This window comes from Tachyglossus aculeatus, chromosome X4 (assembly GCF_015852505.1).
Source record: "Tachyglossus aculeatus isolate mTacAcu1 chromosome X4, mTacAcu1.pri, whole genome shotgun sequence".
NCBI lineage: Eukaryota > Metazoa > Chordata > Mammalia > Monotremata > Tachyglossidae > Tachyglossus > Tachyglossus aculeatus.
Window position 1 is genome coordinate 49,557,827 of NC_052098.1, and position 16,253 is coordinate 49,574,079.

At 46.9% G+C, this 16,253-nt stretch overlaps 1 protein-coding gene across 5 annotated transcripts in view; it reads right to left on the reverse strand.

The window, feature by feature from the left end:
- Positions 1–13,165: 13,165 nt before the first annotated feature.
- Positions 13,166–16,253, reverse strand: part of TBC1D2 (TBC1 domain family member 2) — a 45,032-nt gene continuing 41,944 nt past the window's right edge. For 3 of the 5 annotated variants that reach the window (XM_038769786.1, XM_038769785.1, XM_038769788.1), the window contains exons 12-14: positions 16,024–16,209; positions 14,217–14,338; positions 13,166–13,547 (exon numbers count right to left, since the gene is read on the reverse strand). In XM_038769786.1, the coding sequence (XP_038625714.1) occupies positions 13,346–13,547; positions 14,217–14,338; positions 16,024–16,209 (510 nt within the window). In that variant the 3' untranslated portion in view covers positions 13,166–13,345. The remainder of the gene's footprint in view (positions 13,548–14,216; positions 14,339–16,023; positions 16,210–16,253) is intronic. The other 2 variants (XM_038769789.1, XM_038769790.1) reach the window with 2 other exon arrangements.

Consider the following 16,253-nt stretch of genomic DNA (forward strand, 5'->3'; position numbering starts at 1 on the left):
TTTGAAGGGAGGAAGAGAGCTAGCTTGGCGGATGTGCGGAGGGAGTACATTCCAGGCCAGGGGGAGGATGTGGGCCGGGGGTCGACGGTGGGACAGGCGAGAAAGAGGCACAGTGAGAAGGTTAGCGGCAGAGGAGCGGAGGGTGCAGGCTGGGCTGTAGAAGGAAAGAAGGGAGGTGAGGTAGGAGGGGGTGAGGTGATGGACAGCCTTGAAGCCGAGGGTGAGGAGTTTTTACCTGATATGTAGGTTGATTGGTAGCCACTGGAGATTTTTGAGGAGGGGAGTAACATGCCCAGAATGTTTCTGCACGAAGATGATCCGGGCAGCAGCGTGAAGTATAGATTGAAGTGGGGAGAGACAGGAGGGTGGGAAATCAGAGAGGAGGCTGATGCAGTAATCCAGTAGGGATAGGATGAGAGATTGAACCAGTAAGGTAGCGGTTTGGATGGAGAGGAAAGGGCGGATCTTGGCGATGTTGCAGAGGTGAGAGCGGCTGTTTTTGGTGACAGATTGGTTGTGAGGGGTGAACAAGAGAGTGGAGTCAAGGATGACACCAAGGTTGCGGGCTTGTGAGACAGGACGGATGGTAGTGCCATCAACAGTGATGGGAAAGTCAGGAAGATGGCAGGGTTTGGGAGGGAAGATAAGGAGTTCATTCTTGGACATATTGAGTTTTAGATGGCAGGCAGACATCCAGATGAAGATGTCTTGAAGGCAGGAGGAGACACGAGCCTGCAGGGAGGGAGAGAGAGCAGGGGCAGAGATGTAGATTTGGGTGTCATCAGCGTAGAGATGATAGTTGAAGTCGTGGGAGTGAATGAGTTCACCACGGGAGTGAGTGTAGATAGAGAACAGAAGGGGACCAAGAACTGACCCTTGAGGAACCCCTACAGTTAGGGGATGTGAGGGGGAGGAGGAGCCCACAAAAGAGACTGAGAATGAACGGCCGGAGAGATAAGAAGAGAACCAGGAAAGGACAGAGTCCGTGAAGCCAAGGTTGGATAGTGTGTTGAGGAGAAGGGGGTGGTCGACTGTGTCAAAGGCAGCTGAGAGGTCGAGGAGGATTAGGATAGAGTAGGAGCCATTGGTTTTGGCAAGTATAAGGTCATTGGTGACCTTTGAGAGGGGCGTCTCCACCCGGGGAGATCTCTGATTTCTAGACCTCCAATTTTCAAAAGTTTTCATGCCTCACTTGGTCTCTATACCCAACCTACCTTCTCTTGACGCAGAAACCATGCTCCGAATTATGACTTTCCCACTGAACTCAATCCTCTTGCTCCCCTGTCTCTCCGTCAACCTTGTACCACCTGCCTGCAGCCCTGGATCGCCTCCACAGTCTGTTTCCTCAGCTTCCGTGCTTGCCCTGCAGACCACTGCTGGTGGAAATCCAGATGTCCAGCCTAATCATCCACCTCACGCTACAGCATCTGGCGCTTTTTGCAGTTCTCCCTCTTTGTGTCCCAAAGTGTCCACAGCTTCGGGGTTCATGATTGTCTCTGGGACGGGATGACCCGAATTTGGATCTTGCATCTCAGCTGTATCCAGCTCCTGCCACATCTTAAGGGGTTTTGTTTCTTTGTGTCTTTACAACAATTTCTTCCATCCACCCAGCTTACCATTATCTCATTTCAGCTCACCAGAGCAACTGCTTGCATTTCCTACACTCTTACATTCCCTTCTCCAGATTTGCCGCTGAAAGTTGGAGCTTACACTTCTTTGATCAGCTGTCCATTTGGTCAAATTCTCGTTGCTATGTTGACACCATGCTCTGTCCTTCCCAAAAGATATCCTAGCTCTCTCAATTCAGCTTTCTGTCTATCTTTGCATCTTGGATTGAACAGCATTCTCTGGCTTGCCTTTAAGTCACCAATGGAGAGTGTGTAGCATTTGCCGAGAAGCGTCGTGGCCTAGTGGACAGAGCCCAATACCCGGAGTCAGAGGACCTGGATTCTTAAACCCGGTTCTGTCACTTGTTGGCTGTGTGACCTTTGGCCAGTTACTTAACTTCTCTGTGCCTCAGTTACCTCATCTCTAAAATGGGGATTAAGGCTGTGAGCTCCATGTGGGAAATGGACTGTGTTCAACCTGATAATCTTGTATTTACCACAATGTTTAGTACTGTGCTTGGTACAAAGTACGCTCTTAATACCATTAAAAAACTAAAAATGTGTCCAGTGTGGACATTATTATTAATTATTAGAAGCTCTTGAAATCCTATTTGAGAGCTGGCTAGGATATGTACACCAAAACTGGAAACTTGTGGTTAACTTGCAAGGTCCAAGAAGTTACGAGAGGGGGAAAAAGTCAAACTTTCAGAGATGGAAATATTACATGGAAATTTGAGAAACATATTAAAATGAAGCCAGAATGAAATGGAATTTTTTTCCTAGACCATAGAAAACTGTAAAGATATACCATTTATTTTAAATAGAAATATATCAACAATAAAAATTGACATTCGTAAAATTTGAAATATAAAAACAAAAATAAGAGCATAATAAATAATGGCATAAAAGGTCAAAACAGAAAAGTGTATGATACCAATTATAGAGATGTTCCTTCAAGCTAACTTTGAAGCCTCTGTGTTAGCATCATATTTGCCCTGAAGGTTGGATAGAACCTGATTAGCTTATGGCACAATTTTTTCAATAAAAATAGCCTGCCCAAATGGTGGATTTTACCCCCTTCTTATTCCTGCTCATTTGCAAGTATCACAAATTTTCCATCCTTAGGAAAAAGTGGTACAGAGAGACCCAAGATGCTAAAAGGATTTGGCACACCTCTGCAGCCTGGGAAAAAACGAATTCACTATGTCAGATTCCTCTTTCTTTGCTTCTGTCACTCTTGGGCAGAGGGGTTCCCTTAGTTCCTCCCCATCAGCAACAGCTTTTCAGCCATCCTGCAAACTCTGACATTTGTGCGAACACGTCACTTTCCTTTATTTCCTGCACTACAATCTATTTTCTTCACTTTACTCCCTACTTCAGGGTTTTATGCTTTTTATTTTTAGGTTTCAGTTCTCCTTTTTGTTTTTGGTCTGAAACTTAAACATGCTTCCCATCTTACAGCGGTGTCGGATTACTGCATTGTCTAAGTTCCGTGTCCAATCTGCTTATGTTTTAGCTCTCCTGGAGCTTAATACAGTGCTTCACACGTAATACGCCCTTAAGAAAACCCACAGTTGTTATTATTAAATGCAAAGTATACAGGTGAGGTTTTCTTCCCGGCCCTTCGAAGGAATCTTACAAGAGGTTTTTCACCTCCAAAAATCTTTCCAGGGAAACACTGTAAAGTGAAAGTGAAAAGAAAATATGAAAGGAATGATGCCCTCAAGTGAAGTTTGAAACCTCAGAGGGGATGTTTTGCCCTGCTGGCAGAAAGGGAAATGCTACTCTCTGGAAACGTTCTGGTTTCCTTCCTTCACAGATTTTTGACTGAGGCCATGTAGAACATTATACGCAATAATGGATTAAGAAACAGGTGGGGAGAAAGCAATCTCTACAACTAAATAGGTCTTTTGGAACCATTCGTGACCATAATCGCAGACTGCATCCACTATCCCCCGCCGGCTATCTTACAATATATGCCTCTGAGCCGGGGAGCCCTGGCTGAAAAGAGTGTGGAGGCCTCTGTGAAATCTACCAGCAGCGTAGCTTAGTGGATAGAGTGTGGGCCTGGGAGTCAGAAGGACCTGGGTTCTAATCCTGACTCTGCCACATGTCTGCTGTGGGATCTTGGGCAAATCACTTCACTTCTCTGGGCCTCAGTTACCTCATCTGTAAAATGGGGATAAGAGCGTGAGCCCCATGTGGGACGGGGACTGTGTCCAACCTGATTAACTTGTATCTACCCCAATGCTTAGAACAGTGCTTGGCACCTAGTAAGTGCTTAACAAGTACCATAATTCTTATTATTACCACCACCACTATGGCAAAAACAACTCAAGTACAAATCCTACTGGGAATCCATCCATCAGTAGTGTTTATTGAGTGCTTACTATGTGCAGGGCACCGTGCTAAGCACTGGCGAGAGTACAATATAACAGAATTAGCGGAAACATTCCCTACGCACAATGCGCTCATGGTCCAGAGGAAGTAAGGTATCTTTCCCCTCTTAGCACTTAGTACAGTGCAAGCGCTTAGTACAGTGCTCTGCACATAGTAAGCGCTCAATAAATACGATTGATTGATTGATTTCCCCTCTCCAACCTGTTCCTGTCTCCTTCTGAGAAAGGAACAGCAGTGCAATCTGCAGCACTCTTCATGTCCGAGTAGCTTGAGTTGGAGATGCTCACCCTGAGTGGTAAGGGGCCTGAGAAGCAAGGTACCCATTGCTTTCAAAGGTATTTATTGAGCGCTAACTATGCGTAGAGCACTGTACTAAGCACTTGAGAGAGTACAGTACAGCAAAGTTGGAAGACATGGTCTCTGCCCACAACGAGCTTACGTTGCTTTTTCATGGCTACAGGAACGGAGGGATGGTTGCTCAACCACAGTCACAGAGGCGTGGATCAATCTGACCCTCGGTAGTGAAGTCTTTGATTGCTAAAGTAAGCCGTGTGGCATAATGGTTAGAGTACAGGTCTGGGAGTCAGAAGGACCTGGGTTCTAATCACAGCTCCTCCACTTGTCTGCTGTGTGACCTTGGGCAAATCACTTCACTTCTCTGGACTCAGTTACCTCATCTGTAAAATGGGGATTAAGGCTGCGAGCCCCATGCAGGACTGGGACTGTGTCCAACCCAATTACCTTGGATCTACCCCAGCATTTAGTTCAGTGTCTGGCACATAGTAAGCACTTAAAAAATGCCACTTATAAGGTCAGCTAGGTGTCTGTGTACGAGGAGGCCTCCAAAACAATTCGATGAAGGAAGAATCCAGATGTCAAAATCTCATCTACCCCAGCGCTTAGTATAGTGCCTAGCATATAGTAAGCGTTTAACAAAAATCATTAAAAATTATTGAGCCAATGGGTGCTCAATAAGTAGTAACTGATGGTGAAGCATAAGCCGTATTACTGTATCCACCGTGATAGAAATGGGCCAGGGATCGGTGAGGGGGAGTGGAACACACTGAGATAGGGTGAAAAATCAGTCCTAACAGTTTGCAAATGAGTCAGTAGAGTTTCCCCAAGCAAATTATTTCCAATTCTGCCAGCAGCTATATGCAGGGAGGGGAGTGCAAAGCTGATTCGATCCTCTGGTTTTTAGGCATGCATCCACTTTTATGTCAAGAGGTCTAATCACGTGAGCCAGGAGAGTTGAGAGATGACTCAAGGTCTTAGGCTACTGTGGCATTGTTGAGGGGTTTTTTATGGTATTTGTTAAGTGCTTCCTATGTATCAAGCACTGTTTTAAGTGCTGAGGTAGATACAAGTTTCTGAAGTTGACCGTCCCTGTCCCATATGGGGCTCACAGTTCAAGTATTGAATCCTCACTTTACAAATGAGGAAACTAAGGCACAGAGAAGCTAAGTGACTTGACCAAGGTCACACAGCAAGCAATTCATACAACTTGGATACATCTCATGTTTCCACCCAGTAAGGGACAGAGCCAGTAATTTTCTTGAAGGGAAAAAAATTATTTCTAGGATGTGTCTGGTTTCTTCATCTTGGTTCCCCTTCTTCATGTGGGGGTGGGGATGGGGGGGAGACAGGTGGGAGTATATGGATGCCCTGACCTTTCCCTTCTCTTCCATCTCTTCCCCCACTACACACACACCCACCCACGAGGAAGGGGTAAAAAGATAAAAATCTGAAGAACTGTGAGCTAACTCAGAGCTTCCATTTCCAGGAACATACCGGAGAATTCTCACAGAACAACAATAATAATAGTAGTATTTGTTAAGCACTTACTATGTGTCAGGCTCTATACTCAGCACTGGGGTGGATACAAGCAAATCGGGTTGGACACAGTCCCTATCCCACGTGGGGCTCCCGGGCTCAAACCCCATTTTACAGATGAGGTTATCAAGGCCCAGGGAGGTGGCACAGCCCAGCAGACAAGTGGTGTAGCCGGGGTTAGAATCCATGACCTTCTGGCTTCCAGGCCTGTGCTCTATCCACTACACCATGCTGCTTCTCCCTGGGTAGGGGAATACTTGCTGTGCCCGCATGGTACTTGTACAGGGGTTTGAGAACTTTCCAACGAAAGCGCCTTGTACAGCAAACTGCATCATGGCTAAGCAATTAGAGAGCATCAACAGCCAGTCTGCCTCGGGTGTAAGGGGAGATACTGCCACCTCCTGGATCCTTTGGCAATTGCTACTGTACAAATTTTTTTTCCAATAAACTGCATTTAGTCCAATACTGAAGAGTAATTTTGTATTCTCGTCTTGTCTTATGCCGTCGTCATGTATAGAATAACAATATTCATTCGTCCTTTCAATCGCATTTACTGAGCGCTTACTATGTGCAGAGCCCTGGACTAAGCGCTTGGGAGAGCACAACAGAACAATAAACAGACACATTCCCTGCGATCATAATTTTTAATGGGGTTTGTTAAGCATTAATATGTGCCAGGCACTGTACTAAGCGCTGGGGTAAGTACAAGCTAATCAGGTTGGACACAACCAATGTACCACGTGGGACTCCTCTCTTTGCCCATCCGCCAAGTTAGCTCTCTTCCTCCCTTCAAGGCCCTTCTGAGAGCTCACCTCCTCCAGGAGGCCTTCCCAGACTGAGCCCCTTCCTTCCTCTCCCCCTTGTCCCCCTCTCCATCCCCCCCATCTTACCTCCTTCCCTTCCCCACAGCACCTGTATATATGTATATATGTTTGTACATATTTATTACTCTATTTATTTTACTTGTACATATCTATTCTATTTATTTTATTTTGTTAGTATGTTTGGTTTTGCCTCCCCCTTTTAGACTGTGAGCCCACTGTTGGGTAGGGACTGTCTCTATATGTTGCCAATTTGTACTTCCCAAGCGCTTAGTACAGTGCTCTGCACACAGTAAGCGCTCAATAAATACGATTGATGATGATGATGATGACTCACAGTCTTAATCCCCATTTTATAAATGAGGTAACAGGCACAGAGAAGTGAAGCGACTTGCCCACGGTCTCACAGAAGACAAGTGACGGTACCGGGATTAGAACCCAAGTCCTCTGACTCCCAGGCCCACGCTCTTTACACTAGGCAATGCTGCTTTTCGATAGCAAAATAACAATAGCAAAATCGGACTCTAATTTAAGTCTTATTCTCTTACTAGAAATGTACTCATCTGTGCTGGGCAGCAGCAGCAGCATGGGAGAGAGCCGAGGGCGGAGACTCAGGTTTACTGCGGCAAAGGTAAACCACTTCTGCATTTTTACCATGACAACTCTATGGATCCAATACCAGAATGATTGCAGATGGAGACAAACAGTCACTAGCAAGGCAGCTTGTTGTGGGCTCACCACAGAAGGCGGAGGGATAGTTTTGATCAATCAATCAATCGTATTTATGGAGAACTTACTGCATGCAGAGCACTGTACTAAGCGCTTGGAGGAGTACACTCTAACAGGGCTGGCAGATATGTTCTCTGCCCACAACAATCTTACCATTTAGAGTGGATGGTCTCTGGAGGTCCTTTCCAAGCCTGTAATTTTCTAATGTTTCCAAAAAATCACTCTCTGGACACATTTCTCCTTTGCCTTGCTATTGCCTCAGAGGCATTATGGTAGAACTGTGCCCAGACCCTGTTGCCATAGGGCAAACATAATGAGTACTGGTTAAGCAATTACTATGTGCCAAGTGCTGTTCTAAGCACTGGTGTAGGTACAAGTTAGTCAGGTTGGACACAGTCCCTGTCCTGCAATGGGCTCACACTCGTAATCCCCATTTTTTTACAGATGAAGTGAGGCCCAGAGAAGTGAAGTGACTTCCCCAAGGTCACACAGCAGACATGGCAGAGCCAGGATTGGAACCCAGGTCCTTCTGATTCCCAGGCCCATGCTCGATCCACTAAGCCACGCTGCTACATGACTGCCTGTGGTTTGCAATTGTGTAGCTGATTCTTCAGCCTGCCAAGAAGAGCAGAATTGGCTACTAGTACTTCAATCTACCAGTGGCATTTATTCGTAATTCTGGTGTTTGTTAAGCGCTATGTGCCAGGCACTGTTCTAAGCACTGGGCACTGTTGTGTGTAGAGCACTGTACTGAGCACTTGGGGAGTACAATATAACGGAGTTGGCAGACATCTTCCCTGCCTACAACAAGCTTACGGTCTAGAGGTTCTTGGTGTTGCAATTCAGTCTGATGGATGAAAAGAAGAGGATGGGGGTTGTAGGCCTGGGTCCTGATGCCTGCCACCTAATTAGGCCTCCTTAGCTTCCCCCCAGCAGAATCGGATAGAAAAACCGGAAATGCCATCCATCAATTACGTAGCCCAGGGAAGCAGTGCGGACCAGAGGAAAGAGCATGGGTCTGGATGTCACGGGACTTGGGCTGTAATCCTGGCTCTGCCACTTCCCTGCTATGTGACCTTAGGCCAGTCACTTACTAATAATATTTGTTAAGTGCTTACTATATGCCAGGAGCCGTACTAAGTGCTGGGGAAGACACAAGCAAATCGGGTTGGACACTGTCCCTGTCCACTTTACTTTGTGCTTCAGGTTATCTCATATCTATCCTAGTGCTTAGAACAGTGCTTGGCACATAAGTGCTCCAGAAATACCACAGTTGTTATCAGGGCACTAGGCTAGAGTCACACAAACCCCTTGCCCATAGACTGCCTTTGGCCTGAAACCCCTCCCCCTGCACAGCTATCTCCCCCACTTCAAAGTCTTATTAAAAGTACATCTCCTCTAAGTGGCCTTCCCCGACTAAGCCCTCATTTCCCCTACTACTCCCTCTTCTGCATTGCTCTTTCACTTGTATTGATACCCTTCATTCACCCCATCCTCAGCTCCACAGCGATTACGTCCATGTCCATAATTCATTTTAATCTATCTCCCCCTCTAGACTGTAAATTCCCTGAAGGCAGGAAATGTGTCTACCAATTCTGTTACATTGGAATCTCCCTAATTTTTAGTACGGTGTTCTGCACACGGTAAGCCCTCAATATACCATTAACTGGTGGTATATTGCTGCTTAATGATTTTTTTGTCAATCAATCAATCAACCATATTTATTGAGCGCTTACTGTGTGCAAAGCAGTGTACCAAACACTCGGGAAGTAAAAGTTGGCAACATATAGAGACAGTCCCTACCCAACAGTGGGCTCACAGTCTAGAAGGGGGAGACAGAGAACATAACAAAACATATTAACAAAATAAAATAAATAGAATAGATATGTACAAGCAAAATAAATAGAGTAATAAATATGTACAAACATATATACATATATACAGGTGCTGTGGGGAAGGGAAGGAGGTAAGATGGGGGATGGAGCGGGGGGCGAGGGGGAGAGGAAGGAGGGGGCTCAGTCTGGGAAGAAAGACACAATCCCTGCTGCCATACTGCTGACACTTCACATCAAGACTTGCCTTGTGCATACTCAGGCAATAAAAAACCCAAAACTCATCCTATTTTCTTCCTTCAAAATTATGTCAATTTCATCAGAAATTAAATCGTCAGGGCTCAGGATGTGTATCAGGACTAGGATTAATCACAACTCATTTTGTGCTTTTATTTTTCAAAGGGCTTTTACGTGACACCTCATTTCGTCCTCACAACACAAAGGATTGTACATACCTTATTTATTTTATTTTGTTAATATGTTTTGTTTTGTTCTCTGTCTCCCCCTTCTAGACTGTGAGCCCACTGTTGGGTAGGGACCGTCTCTATATGTTGCCAACTTGTACTTCCCAAGCACTTAGTACAGTGCTCTGTACACAGTAAGTGCTCAATAAATACGATTGATTGATTGATTCAGTGAGGCAGGGAAAGTCAGGAATTGTGATCCTCATTTTACAGTTGAAGAAATTGAATCCCAGACAGATGAAGTGACATGGCAAAGTCAAGGCTAGACCCCCCCACCAGGTCTTCTGACTTCCCAACTCGTGCTCTTTTCACTAGATCATGCTGACTTTATCGGAATGAGCAAGACCTATCCCAAAACCCTTCCTGATCTCACAAACGTCCTGTGACCCACTTCTGAGGCTTTACATAAAAACTGAAGTTGCAACAGAGACTTTTGCTGCACTGTTGGGCAAGGCACAGCACATGCTCTGCGATGGGTGTTGCTTGTCAAGGTAAGGAAGACCAACGCACCCTCTCCCCAACATGTGCACCCCGTTCCCAAATCAGAATTCCTACAATGTGTATTGCCCACTCCCCTCTCCATTAATGATTCCCTCATCACCCTCCTCCCTTCCTGTCAGAGTGGCCCAGCACCCATAACCAGCCTGGATTTTCTTTAAAATGTTTTTTTTATTTATTTTTACCGTAGTCACCGCCACCACAGCCCCTCCCTTTCCCTTCCCTGGCTTGCACTACCAGCTCCCAGGACTGCGAAGAGAAGGCCATCACCCCTCTTCCTGCTCCAGCCCAGCCTTGTGCCCCCAAAACTTTGGCCAGGATGTGGGGGTATGGGCAGAGAGGGGCTGAAATTCAGAGAAAGGGAACTGGGGTAGGGTGACACCAGCTCAGTTAAAAAAGAAAAAAGCTAAGCTGGTTACTAGGGCTGGGACAGCCTGGTGAGGGGGCTTGAGGAGGAATACGGGGAGTGGGGGGAACAAAGTACCAAGAATGGGGTGTCAGGAATCAGGAAAGCTGCAACAGGCTCAAGCAGGCTGGAAGGGGTTTACTTACCTAGCAGATCCAGGGCAAGGGAGGGGCAGGAAGGCTTACTTGCCTTGCAAGTCCGGGGCAAGGAAGGGAAGGGGGCGAGGGCGAGGAAGGTTTACTTACCTGGCAGATCCGCAAACGCAGAAAGACCGAGCGCAAATCACTCCGTCAGCTAGTGATTTCCACCAGGCTGCAGTGGAGCCACTGCTACTGAAATTCACATTCAAAGATTGTAAAGGGAAGCGCATGTTACACTGTAAAAGCACGCTGACAAGCAAAGTAGTCTATGGAGAGGGATCGGTTCCACCCCTCCGCCACAGACGGCTGCAGAACAGGACAAGGTGTTGGTCTTTAATGTCAGGGATAGCTTCTCCAACTGGTATTTTAAGGAAAACTGTACACTACGATGGCAGAATATCATTTGCAATAGCAATACTGCTGCAGAAATTAGCCAGACCCCCCCCCCCCCCCCCCCCCCCCCGCCCCGCAACTGGCAAAAAGCAAGAGGGCGGCAATCATTGCTGACTGACCACAGGCAACACTCCACGAGGATGTCTCCTCTGAGAGATCTGGTCCTTTAAACATCAGATCAATGTAGATTCCCAGATTACTGACTCATCGCCATTTTCTGCAGCGCTCAACTCCTCTGACCGGAAATCCCAGATTAAAAACGGTTTCTAAAGAGTCGAACCACCAGAGGTAGAAATGATCAATAACTTCTTTGTTTGTTAGGGTATCTGTTAAGCTTTTACTACGTGTCAAACGTGGGAGTGGATACAAGACAATCGGGTCGGACACAGTCCCTGGCCCACATGGGTTTACACAGGAGAGAGAACAGCTCTCGAGGGTGGGATTGTGAACAAGGCCCCAGCCTCAATCGACGAGGCCATTGGTGATCGGCTCTGGCTTGGCCAGAGGTGAGGAAACGGATTAGCACTGGAGGGGGAGACTTGGAAAAAACCATTCTCCCTTGACTGCCTGTTTGGCAGCAAGATACGGTCAGGGTCAGCAACCTCAGCGTCCTTCCAAAGCGAGGAGACAAGATGAAGGGACAGTAGCCAGAACTGGAACACTGGGACTTCAAGCCAATGGCCCATAGCTAGGTCTTTCATTTTCCCAGATTTTTAACATGGCAAAACCGTGTATCCCCGCCTCCATTTCCCTCCCCTTAGGGGCAAGAAAAGAGGATAAACACTGCCCATAACAATAATATTAATGTGATGGGCAGGGAATGTGTCTGTGAATTCTGTTGTACTCTCCCAAACCCTTAGTAGGGTGCTCTGCACATAGTGAGCGCTCAATACAGATTATTATTATTAATAATAACAACAATAATTGTGGTGTTTGTTAAGCACTTACTATGTGATAAGCACTGTACTAAGCACTGGGGTAGATAGAAGTTAATCAGGTTCCACATGGTGCTCACAGTCTAAATAGGAGGGAGAACAGGTACTGAATCCCCATTTTGCAGATGAGGAAACTGAGGCACAGAGAAGTGAAGCGATTTCTCCAGGGTCACACAGCAGACAAGTGATGGATCTGGGATCAGAACCCAGGTCCTCTAACTCCCAGGCCCGTGCTCTTTGCACCAAGCCACTCGGCTTCCCCAATCACCACTGACCATACCGGCCCCTTCCTAACGTACTGTGGGATTTCGATATTAAAACTGTGATCTCTTAGCAGCAGGAAGCCACATGCTCATGTACGTATCTGGGTCCACAAGAAAAGTCGGTTTTCCAGCAAAGGGGATCCTGTTTCCCTTAACTCATTCACTCTAGAACTTTCCCGACAGTCTGGGTACACAAGACCACAGATATCGAATAATCATGGGAAACAAATGTATGTATGCAAAAATGTTTGGCAAGGGAGCGCTGCCTGATAATAACTGCAGAGAACAGCATCGTGAAGGGCTGCCTATAAGCACCATAAAACCAGGATGTAAGGCCCAGCTCTGGGAACCCATATTTTACCACTCACCTTAACCAAACTGCCGCCCACAAAAGGCACCAGTCAGTTCTACATTCCCAGAGCAGGGGTAAAGGGGCAGGGTCTCCATCGGCCAGCGTCTCCTGAGATTTCCAGTTGTGTTTCTTTTTGGGTGTGGGCTGGAAAGGTGGAATTGGGCAACACACACTTAGATGGCTTAGTGGACCACTGGCTCCTTTGGTTTTACTATTAAACATCCTCATCGTTGAGGCCATCATGAGCATGAAGATCAATTCATAGGATTCAAGTTTTCCAAGACCCCGGGGAGCACAAAGGGTCCAACCGACAGAAGCACCGGAGACAGAAAGAAGGCTGACAGGAAAGAGGACTTCTTCAAGGCAGAGGTATGATGCCCAGCCTAGAGGTCGTCTTGTCTGCAGCCGTTCAGTCAGAACTGAGGACAGGGAGGATGGTGGGACACTGACCTTTCACCCCCCCAACCCCCAAACCCATGCCGCACAGCCCCACCTGGCCAACTTGTTTCCATTTGTCCGCTGGCCTTAATATCACAAAGAGCCCGGAGAAAAGAAAACAGGCTTCATCGCCAACTGTCTCAGAAGATGGGAAACGGGAAGCCTTTCAGAGCGGCAGTGATTAAACCTGATGCGACTATGAAATCCCCAAGCAGCCTACTGAAGGGCCTTTATTTACGTGTCTTCCTCATCCTCACTATTGCATCCTTCAAGTGGCTTGCTTCTTTGCCTGGCTCTCTCTTTCACGTATTCTGCTTTGATGCTCTCCAGTTCTCTCAGTTCGGCCTCCAGCTTCTCTCTGTGGAGCGCTCGACGGTTCCTCAGCTGTTTCATGGGGAATGGGTTCATATCATTGAAGGCAATGTTCATCAGCTTCCTGTGAAGGAGAGGGGTCAGATAGAGAAGAAGTTGAGAAGCAGAGTGGCCTAGTGGATACAGCCCGGGCTTGGGAATCAGAAGGACCTGGGTTCTAGTCCCGGCTCCGTGACTTGTCCGCTGTGTGACTTTGGGCAAGTCACATCACTTTTCTGGGCCTCAGTTATCTCATCTGCAAAATGGGGATTAAGACTGTGAGCCCCACGTGGGACAGGGACTGTGTCCGACCTGCTAAGTTTTTATCTACCCCAAAGCTTAGAACAGTGCCTGGCACATAGTAAACACTTAACAAATACCACCACAAAAAAAAAAAGATAGGAAGGCTGCAAGTTGAAAGGGTGGTGCTACTGGAGGAAGAGGAGGTTAAAGGTAGAGAGGAAGAGGGGTGGGGGGGCCTCCTCTCAGAAGGGCTGGAAGCAAACTCTCGTTGCCTCCGCAACAAAGCCTGGGGCAAGATGGGGGCGGGGAACAGGAGGAGTGGTTTCCTTCCTCTCCCTTTGGTCAACTAGACTTCGATCGATGCTCCATAGCCACTTCTCCCTGGGCCAGATCCCCGCAAGTTAACACAGCTGTTCCGGGGCCAGACACTGATTCATCAAGAGGGGAAGTACATCAGATGGGTGGGAAAATCAGACATTTGAAAGCTGAGGCTAAAGCCTGCCACTCTTACCTGCCATCGCATATGGTCTTGGTAAAGAACTGGAGGTACTGGTAGATCTCCAGGCTGTCGTGGATTCGGAGGATTTCCTCCTCATTGTACTTAAATATTGCCAGGGCGTACCGGAATATCACCTGGAACAAGTTCAGAACCATCTTAGGACGCCACAGTTACGTTCAAAGGTGGTGGTCCTTTGGCAACAACTACTTTATCATCGGCCTCATCATCAATGGTATCTATTGAGTACTAACTGTGTGCTCTGCTTGGGAGAGGACAGTACAGCAGAGTTGGTAGACACGTTCGCTGCCCACAATGAGCTAGAGCTAGAGGGGGAGACAGATATTATATAATTTATAATGTGTAGATATGTACATAAGTGTTTCTCTGAACCATGAGGTATACAGGACTCAGGCCTGTGTCACAGGACAAAGAAGGGTCAACTCTCAAAAAACAAAGACCAACTCTTTGCTATTTTGCTGGGTTTATTTTTTTCCCCCCATTTGGTCCTTTTAGTTAACATTTCCCTTTTGCAAGATTTTGGAATGTTTCATGGAAGTACAGTGAAAGCAGCTAAAGCTGATTCACTTTGAAGTCTAAGTACTTCAGTAGGACGGCTTGGCTCTGAGAGGACAGGAGAGGGTGAGTTCGGAAACGTCCATCTTCTGAGTAGTTCATTAAAGGTGATTCTGAAGGGTGACATACCTGTTGAATGCACTTAGTACAGTGCTAAGCGCTTAGTACAGTGCTCTGCACATAGTAAGCACTCAATAAATACAACTGAATGAATAATTCCCTTCTGGCGGTAGGGAGGGACAGGGAAAGAGGCTAGTGCAACTTAAAGCGATCATGCAGAACAATATGCGGTGTAGTGTGAAGGAACTTCATTCTAATCAATCAATGGCATTTACTGAGTGCTTACTGTGTGCAGACCCTGTACTAAGCACTTAGAATGAGTTGGTAGATACGTTCCCTGCCCACACAGAGCTTACAGTCTAGAGGGGGAGATGGACATTAATACATATTATGGATTTGTACATTAATGCTGCGGGGCTTAGGAAGGGGTGACTATCAAGTGCTTAAAGGGTACAGATCTAAGTGCATAGGTGACGCAGAAGGGAGAGGGAGTAGGAGGAAAGGTGGCTTCACTGGGAAGGCCTCTTGGAAGAGATGTGACCTTAATAAGGCTTTGAAGGTGGGGGAGAGTGGTGGTCTGGCATATATGGAGGGGGAGGGAGTTCCAGGTCAGAGGGAGGACGTGCGAAAAGGGTTAGCGGAGAGATAGATTAGATGGAGACACAGTGAGCAAGCTGGCGCTGGAGGAGTGAAGTCTGCAGGCTGAGCTGTAGCAGGAAATCAGCGAGGTAGGGTAGGAGGGGACAAGTTGATTGAGTTCTTTAAAATCAATGGTGAGGAGTTTCTCTTTGATGTGGAGGTGGATAGGCAACCACTAGAGGTTCTTGTGGAGTGGTGAGAGGTGGACTGAATGGCTTCTCAGAAAAATGATCCAGGCAGAAGAGTGAAGTATGGACTGGCACAGACAGGAGGCAGGGAGGGCAGTGAGGAGGCCGATGCGGTAGTCAAGGCGGGAGAGGATAAGTGCTTGGATCAGTGGAGTAGCAGTTTAGATGGAGAGGAAAGGCTGGATTTGAGCAATGTTGTGAAGTTAGAATCAACGAGATTTGGTGGCAGATTGAATATGTGGGTTGAAAGAGATGAGTCGAGGAGAACGCTGAGGTTATGGACTTGCGAAAGAGGAAGGATAGTGATGTTGTCTGTGGTGATGGGAAAGGCAGGGACTAGCAAAGAAAACATCTCCTACCTTGGCCCCCTCATACAAGAAGGCGTCCCAGACCCTAAAGAGGATGTCACTGACCAGACTGTCCACAAAAACCACCAAAAACCAGTTGAAGGTGACTAGCGAGAGGTCGATTTTGTGCAGTTTCAGATGAGCCATCAACCTGGGAAGCTTCTCAGACAAAAAATCCAGGAGAACTCTTTGATCTACCTGAAGTTGGCCAAGAAGTCAAATATTACATTTTACAGCAGGGG